The sequence below is a fragment of the Rosa rugosa genome, chromosome 3, assembly GCF_958449725.1.
Source record: "Rosa rugosa chromosome 3, drRosRugo1.1, whole genome shotgun sequence".
NCBI lineage: Eukaryota > Viridiplantae > Streptophyta > Magnoliopsida > Rosales > Rosaceae > Rosa > Rosa rugosa.
In genome coordinates this window covers 51,515,957-51,524,917 of record NC_084822.1, presented here as the reverse complement: position 1 = coordinate 51,524,917, position 8,961 = coordinate 51,515,957, and the positions used below count along the sequence as shown (strand labels likewise).

Sequence of the window (8,961 nt, the reverse complement as noted above, 5' to 3'; positions counted from 1 at the left end):
AACATCGAAGCATTATCAAAATTACAACCTTAATTACTACTATTGACCTCTATTATCGTAAAATCAAAAGAGAATATAATTTTTTTTTTTTTTTGAACTGAGGACGGGTCTGCCTTTCTTTTCCTCTATGTTTCTTCCTTCTTCCTTCTTGGTCCATTGTTGAAATTCTAGCGTATAAGAGTCATGGTGGCCTAACCATCGCTCCGCCATATAAAAAATTCTCAATAATTTATACATAAAAACATAAAATTAACATATTACGCTCTAAGAGTCTGAGATAATGAAAACCACAAGCAAAGAGGTATTTTCAATTGAATTATTATACTAAATCTCAGAGATTCTTTCAAAATGAACAACATAAACCTACCTAAATTCCAAAACCATGGTTCCCATATTGATCACCGAAACCAGTACCAAAACAATTATTGGGTGTCATCATATGATTAAGTCGATGAACAGCCGGAACTGATGTCCCGGCAATAGTTCCACTCAAAATCTTCTTGTGATGAGCCTTATCAGCTACCTTGTTCCTCAAGGTTTCCAATGCCATCATGTACTGCTCCCTCTCTCGCTCTTCCAGCATGACGAAATCCACCGGCTCATCCCACCAAAATCCCCCACGCACCTGATTCCTGCTTGTGCTTCTTTCCATCATCATCTTCTTCTCATTTGCCTTGGCTTTTGTCTCCGCCATCTTCTTCTTCAACTCGTCTTCCTCCTTATGCTTCTCCTCGCACTCTTTGTTGTACTCCGCCATGAGAACCTCCTGGGCCTTATCATCAACTCCGACTACAGAGTTGAGCCCATTTTGATAGCTCTCAATCACTGCATGGATGTCTGGGTGCCCATAACAGAACACCTTGTTGGCACTAGAGAACACGATGACTGCCATGTGCGCGCCACATAGCACGCTTAACTCGCCAGCCTTCTTGAATATGCCGGCGCGGCGCTTTGAGAAGGTGACTTGTTTATTGCTCGAATTCTCTATCCGCTTGATCTCGATTTTCTTCCGGCCTTGGGTTTTCTTGGGCATGGCGTCTATCACAAATGATTACAAAGCTAATTCTACACGGATGAATCGAGTATATATATACAATTTTAGTTTTTTGATTGGCCTAAAATCTTGGCTATTACATAAAAATGACGATACTTGATTTTCTCAATTACCCAAAAATCTTGGTAAGAGATTCTAATACCAAATGAGAAGGCTGTATTAACCAATTGATATCAATAAATAATTATACATGCAAAATTTTGCCCATTACTATGGTTTTTGGCGTAATTTCTATTTGAAACTCTTCACAATCGATCAGTACTATATAAAAATCTACAATTTTCTAAGCCAAATAATAGTAATCAACTGTTTGTAGCAAAAAATTAGGAATATTGAGACAATCATTCCTACACGTTTTAGGAATATAAATAATAAAGATTTACTGTATCGGTGTAATAATGAGATATATATTAAAGTACGTATTGATGCATAGGATCACATTATCTCAAGCTAATTAATTAGAAAGATTTCATTTGATTATATATCATATCAACTTCCTGAACTTAAGTTAATTAACAAAATTAATCTGAGCTTGTGACAGCTTTGGTAATAAATTGATATTCGATGGATGCCGAGTATTGATAAACTTCTAGTGTTCTAACTTTAGGAAAAAAAAAAAAATAAAATAAAAAATAAAAATAAAATAAAATAAACTTCTAGTGTTCTAACTTCTAACCCACCTCTCTCATGGGCCCAGGATCCCACAATGCAACATTGATCGACGAACAAAACTAGCAGGTTGAATATAGGCCCACTTGGTAGTCTCTACTTTCTAGTGACAGCATCACCTTCCGGGGCTTTTAAAGTTCGTAAAAGCCCGTCATAACTAGTGGGCTGTGAGTAAACAAAGCCCAGGAAAGATTTAAAATCTTTTTAAGTTATGTTGAATTTGTGTTATTCACCAAACAAAAAAAAGGTTGAATTTGTGTTGGTCGTCCACTCGTCTTCATTTTCTCCTTCGTTGGAGATTATAGAATCTAGAACAGAGGGAGGGAGAGGTGAAGGTGGAGTGGAGTGGAGCAAAGCAGAGAAGAGAAGGTGACCCCGAGTCCCCGTGAGTAGGGCTAGGGACTGGACTACACTACTCACTATTGGAGTGTTAGAATCAATTCCACATGGCCAATCACTCATTACTGTCTCTTCAAAGACAACGATGTTCCAACGATCTTTTTATGGGCCTCCTCCTTGCCCACTATGGTTGGGATTTGGTGTGGTTTGGTACCCACTTTACCCTGTCCGTGTGTGAGCCGTGACCTTGAGTAGGATTAGAGACACCTAATTAATTCATGGAACACTGGTGTCTTTGTTTCATATTTGGTGAATGCTTCCGTTCAGTTTTTTTTTTTTTTTGAAGGGATTTGGTCCGCTCAGTTTGAACTAGGTTTGAATTTGTAATACACTAATAATTTGTAATACACTAATACAACTAATTTTACTAAGGTCTAGAAGATTTTAATTCGCATTATTAGGTGCGCACTCTAATTAACTTCTAAAGTGGGGATCCTTCCATCATTGTGAATGGACGTGATGCAAGACTTGATGATCGGGTTGAAGCTTCTATGAATTATTGCAAAAGGTATTTAGTGTTGCAAATTAAACTCACCTGCTCCATGATTAAGTATGGTATTGACCAGGAGATGTATATAGATGTAAACTATGAAGTCTGTTATTGACTAATATATATACCGGTCATATGTATACGTAATAAATTGACAAAAAACGAATTAGAGGATGATTTCCCATTCTTAGTTGTCACGCGCTTGGACAGATACGGACACAGCCTTGTTCTGGTTCTACCGTTCTACTTTTGCATGCAGAATTGCTGATCGATCACATCAGACCTAGCTACCTCCATATATACCAGTCTTCAAGGACAGTAGTTGTCTAACGCCTTTTAGTTTTTGTCTTTCTTTTCCTAGCTAGCTATGTATTGGTCCATGATGAATGATATATAATGCACTATCGCAGGTACACAAAATTGATTACATAATTTGTACTCGATGATGATCTGATTCCCCATTAAGTTAAAACAAGCCTACGTGATGGCTTTAATCTGGTATCAAAGAAAGGCAGTGGTCGGCGTATATGCATCATGCCATCATATATCAGTCTCTGAGAAAAATACATGCATACATGGAGCTCAGTTAGCTAATCCGACTGTTGTGTTGCTGCCAAACTCTGACTTGAAGATCTAGCTAGCTCGGTCGATTAGGAATTTTTCAAGTCAGAGTTTGGCAGCAACACAACAGTCGGATTAGCTAACTGAGCTCCATGTATGCATGTATTTTTCTGTTTGTAATCTTTATCAATTATATACACATCATCTCAACGATTCCATCACCTCACCACTTGTAGTATATATATATAGCTTAATAGCTTGGCTTCTGTTCTGTTGTTTAGCTACAATATGATTTAACCTAATCTTACATATCTGACACCAAACACATATGTAGCCGATCGATCAAACCTTATTTTATAGATTGGTTTAATTTGTGTCGCTAATTTCTTAGTAGTTTAGTGTCGTGCGTACACCTATATGTATTGCCACATGCTATATATATCAGCATACATGGAGATGAACAACGAGGACATCTGGCACATATATGCAACAAATAGGCGAGTTACCTAATTAACGCCTACAGATGAGGTAAGAGAGAAACATACTTCGATCTGGACACTGGACAGGGGGGGGGGGGGGAACAAAGAAAATTATTGGGGTTGTATGGTTTGATAACCTAATAATCAGTAAGTAGATCTCCAAGATCAAAAGTGATGCGGTGTTTCCCAGAGCAGCAGAAAATGATATTGATTATTGAACGACCCAATTGCATTGCTTTGTTTTGTTTAACCTCACCAACATGCAATTTTAAAATCATACATAGTTGCTAATTGTTCAACTTTTTCCGCATGGGTGGACTTCTATATCATTACGCCTCGAGAGAGAGAGAATTCTTAGATCAAAACATAGATTCCATGACCTAACCTTTTTCATTATACACACAGAAGCCATATGATCCCTACTAAATATGCCAATCATGCATTTTGGTTGAAATAAGATGGACGACATGTAAAAAGAATCTTTTTATTTCTTCTTCTTTGTTTCTTTCTTTTTTTGGTTCTAAATGTAGTTGTATTCTTAACCTAATTAGTAAGCTTCTTAAAGCCACACTTTCATACTTCCAAAGTCCACCCATTACCTCCTCCTGATCATAATAGTAATCGAGCTAGTTGGCTTTTGTTCCGACGACTTCTGATTCAAATCCACCCAATTCTATCATAGTAATCGGATAAAATTAGACCATCTATAATAAATATCGTAAAACTTAACTAAATGTGCGTATAGATTGTTTAGAATTGAAGCACCATCACTTTGATAGATATGCATGTGATATATAATAGTCTAATTTGAGTTAGCTTAATTAGCTCGCTATAGATTAGGCCAGGGCAGTAGATCGACCTACCTAATTTTTGAAAAGGGAAATTTTGCACCATTATATTTCTTTAATTTTTTTGTTAAACAACTTGGAACATATCCTTGCCGTTCGGGTTTTACAGTCCTGGATCAACACCCGATACAAACAGAACATTATATTTAGTTTCCAATATGTAATTGGGTTGGATGAGCTGGTTTCTAATTAACTAATTATAATATCGGTAAGCAAGCGCCTTTGGAGACAATGATGGATTAGTTTTTGCTCCTCAATCCTCACATCATAAAATACTCAAGGAGACCTCCTAATTAAGCGCTAATTATAATATACAAAAGGCAAACAGGGTCAAAGAATCAAGAATTTAAATAAGTATATATGCTTAAGGTGAGATGATGTAGGTCAGCCATCATATATACCAAACCTAACTACCTGTCTCATTCCATAAATATTTCTCTAATATTTGAATGCGATTGCCCAAAGAAACTAATTCATTCCTACCTTGTTTCTTGTACTTCAAGTCAGAGGTTCTCTTTGTTTTACTTCTTCCATGATTCCATCCCATTAATTCAGATAATCTGAGAATTATTCCAAACCAACACCTACGTACTATGACATTCCTCGTTCCGTGCCTGGCAAACACTGAAACACATATACGTGCCTCTATGGCAAGATCGATACGATCAGTCAATTGTACTTTTCAATTTGCCCATTCCTTTTGCTTTGGCTTATATATCATTGACAAAGTACTGAAGATGACAATAACGTTGGATAGTAGATATATCTCAAAGTACATAAAAAGGTAACATAATATTTACCAAAACTTAAAGTTGGTAGTTCACTATATAGCCAGTAATGGCTTGAAATCCAAAAATTTGAAATTCTTAACCGATTGAAAATCGGTTGCCCATACGGTGGCCAAATTTATATAAGCATTATATGTAAAATCGCAAATAATTGGTACGTTTGCGATTATAAAATTTTGCATTAAAGAAATGAGATAGCAATTCAAATATACAATTGTTAGGTTACTAGCACTATCCAGATCAATAAAACATTGTGAAATAAAGTAGGGCTAAATATTGGTTACTACCATGTGGTTTAGGTTTAAAATAAATTTAGTCTCTGGACTTCTAATTTCATCAAAAACGCCCCTGCACTTTCAATTTTGATCTAATAGGTCCAATTCGTTAATATTCTGTTATGAGTTCAAGTTATAGTTGGATTATTTGTTGAAAAACTATTTATTTTTAATAGTAGAACTCACTCCTAAATTGACTATGCAGGTCATCTCGACACCACATCATAAAACATAGGCCATATATGAGTCACGTTAACAAGTTAAATAACTCAATTGTCAGAAAACTAACAAATTAGACCTATTAGATCAAAATTGAAGGTGCATAGGTGTTTTTGATGAAATTAAAAGTTGAGGGACTGAATTGATTTTGGACTCAAACTACAGGGTAGTAATCAGTATGTAGCCCAATAAAGTAACTAGAGGCAAAGGTACTGATCAAGTTAATGAGAGTATGGGTCAAGAGTTTTTTTTTTTTTTGGTCAAAATATGGGTCAAGAGTTAAACCCCACTGCTGATATGTAGCTCGGGAATAAATATTCAGAGCAAGCACTAAAAATGCATCTGTCTATTTGCATTATGATCTCTTAGTCACTCTTCGACAAACTATCAAATGGCAATTAACTTTTTATCAAGTAAAAAGACATTTTTTTTTCTTCAATAAAACTTCGTTAAAAGAACAATAATTTTATTATTCGAGTTGTAAGCAACTAAGCATGTCCAGAATAATACGTTATTCTGGACGTGCTTAATTGCTTACAACTCGAATAATAAAATTATTGTATCCTACAACAATTTACAATACATTCTTTTTAATTTTATGATCGACTCGAGCGTATTCTAAAGAGCACATACACTACTCTATTACGTACTAACTCTCTTCTATCTAATTCTTATCCAACTCTAATGCTCCGGAAACAAAAACAAAATCTTACTTCCCAGCTTAATTGAGGATAAGAATCTATTAATTAATTTCTGCATTTCCTAGTGTTTATAATATAGAAAAGGGGGTGAAATTTGCACACCCCTAATTACAAATGGCACACCCTTATATTATTTTAATAATATTTCATCTAACAACTTTTTACTCTTCCTAAAATACCCTAAACTCAGATTTTTTCTTTTTTTCTTTTTGGGCCCTCTCTCTCTCTCTCCTCCAAAACCACGACCATATTATCTGTATCTTCTCCATGTAGGAGCCCAAGCTAGTTAGAACTTGGATGAGTATCAACATACACTTCCCAATCAGTTTTCCAGCTCTCTTTCTGCCCTCAGCAATTTTTTTTTTGGAGTCCGGAGGCAGGAATGTTTGCAAGACTCGAAGTCGGACTGAGAAGAATTCTCAGTCGTTGGGTCAAGGCTGGAAAGATGATCGAGATCAGCGTGATAACCGGAGACCTTCTCCTCCGATCTGAGCCCCGCGTGCACCGGCGCTTCAACCCCCAGCTTCCCACCGAAAATCTCGTTGACAGGGACGACGGCGGCCGCGGCGCTGGATCCGAGCCCGCTTCCCAAAGGCAGGCCCTTCTGGAGAGAGAGGGAGAGGTCGACGGAGCGGACGCCGAGCATCTTCATGACCTCAATGGCGGCGATCCCGGGGCAGTTCCAGATGGGGTTCTTGCTCAGCTTCTTGGAGTTGTGGTCGCCGGAGATCTCGGAAATGGAGATCTCTCCGGGGAGGACTTGGGGATCGACGGTGAGGGAGACGAAGTCGCCGAGGCCGTCGACGGCGCATCTGATGAAGTCAAAGCCGGGGCCGAGGTTGGCGACGGTGGCCGGGCTGAAGGCCTTGACGGTGGCGGTGTCAAGGTACCGAAACAAGAGAGGAAATAGAGGAGATGGTCGTGGTTTTGGAGAAGAGAGAGAGAGAGAGAGAGGGCCCAAACAGGAAAAAAAAAATGAGTTTAGGGTATTTTAAGAAGAGTAAAAAGTTGTTAGAGGAAATAGTATTAAAAAAATGAAAGGATGTGCCATTTGTAATTAGGGGTGTGCAAATTTCACCCCCCTATAGAAAACTGGATAGGAGTTAAGTTGAGTGGGTCCGATCGACCTCCTTATTTTGTTCCCAAGAAACCTGCTGCCTAGCCCTAGCGAGGACATCCATCACATTCATAAATTTTTTTGGATCCATGAGATTGATCATCATCATCATCATCATTTGTCGACCGGTCTTAATTTGTGTATCACTATAGGCATGCCCATGCACATGTATAATAATTCTGAGGTCAATTAACGTAAACTCTGTTATTTATGAAATTAATTATCAGCCGGATATATAACAACTTAAAGAAATAAATCAATAATTGATCCGTCTGTGGCGGGTTGGCGCAGAAATGGGCTCGGGGTTTACATGTGGATCTTTTCAGGAATTGGAGGTGCTTAATATGCCTATATATAAATAAAAAATTTGAATTAGGGTTTATCTGGTGCATATATATATTGCGACTGTAAAAAACATACTACTGCATATGCCTGCAGAGAATTGACAGAATGTTTTGCCTCTTGCTCCAAACTGTATATTCATTAATTATCATTTACCATGCTCACACTATAGTTAAAGACTTAAAAAACAAAGAAATTGACAACATAAAGTGATAAAACATTAAAACTGGAGGAGCCAAACAAAACCTCATTTTATACACCCCTTCATTATGCAACCAAAAGAAATTGCATACTGAAATACTTTTAAGCAAATATACGCTAATAATAATCATGAATCATGATGGGAATATATCCACTAGTTCAAATGTCTATTGGTATTTTAATTGAAGGTCTGCTCACCTAAGAGATAGTTTTTAAAGGATTGTGAGAGACAAGTGAATCTAACAGTTGAAAATAAATACACAATTTGAAGTTGTTATAATTTATGCTTTTATATTTAATACATGTGGTTGAGATGCATTTGTCCCTCACAGTCCCCTAAAACTGTCACTTAGGTGAGTAAACCTGATTTTAATTGATTATACAGTGATAGAATGTATTTGAATTAATATCAATAATTTGTAGGTGAGCCGTGACTTGTTGCCTTGTTGGTTAGCTAGCCTAACTAATACTTTGGAGGTTATGAGTTCAAATCTCACTGACATCAGCGGTATGGTGGGGTGGAGAGATACACTGTCGTCCAAAATAAATAAATAAAAAAAGAATTAAAGCCAGAATTTATTTCTTACGTATTAAACGGTAAATGACTCTTGACCGCCAATGCCTAATTGCCTATCAACATGATTCATCCATGTATATATTTATATATATTTTGTACGTACGAGGTTTTTTTTTTCTTAGGAGAATGAAAGAATTTTTTATTGATAAAGATTATATTACATCTCATGAACAGATCGAATGTATTTTATGTGTACATTCTTGATGTGAATTTGTCAAGGTTGCAAATTTTTTTGGATTGT

The 8,961-nt window shown here is 36.8% G+C and overlaps 2 protein-coding genes across 2 annotated transcripts; one reads left to right on the top strand and one right to left on the bottom strand.

Moving 5' to 3' along the window:
- Positions 1-367: 367 nt before the first annotated feature.
- LOC133737923 (agamous-like MADS-box protein AGL62) lies at positions 368-1,033 on the bottom strand. The gene has a single exon (XM_062165384.1). The coding sequence runs from the start codon at positions 1,031-1,033 to the stop codon at positions 368-370; it is 666 nt and encodes a 221-aa protein (XP_062021368.1).
- Positions 1,034-6,549: 5,516 nt separating this feature from the next.
- LOC133735908 (uncharacterized) lies at positions 6,550-7,676 on the top strand. Its single transcript, XM_062163355.1, has one exon. It carries the CDS (start codon positions 6,866-6,868, stop codon positions 7,391-7,393), a length of 528 nt encoding a protein of 175 aa, XP_062019339.1. The 5' UTR covers positions 6,550-6,865; the 3' UTR covers positions 7,394-7,676.
- Positions 7,677-8,961: the final 1,285 nt, after the last annotated feature.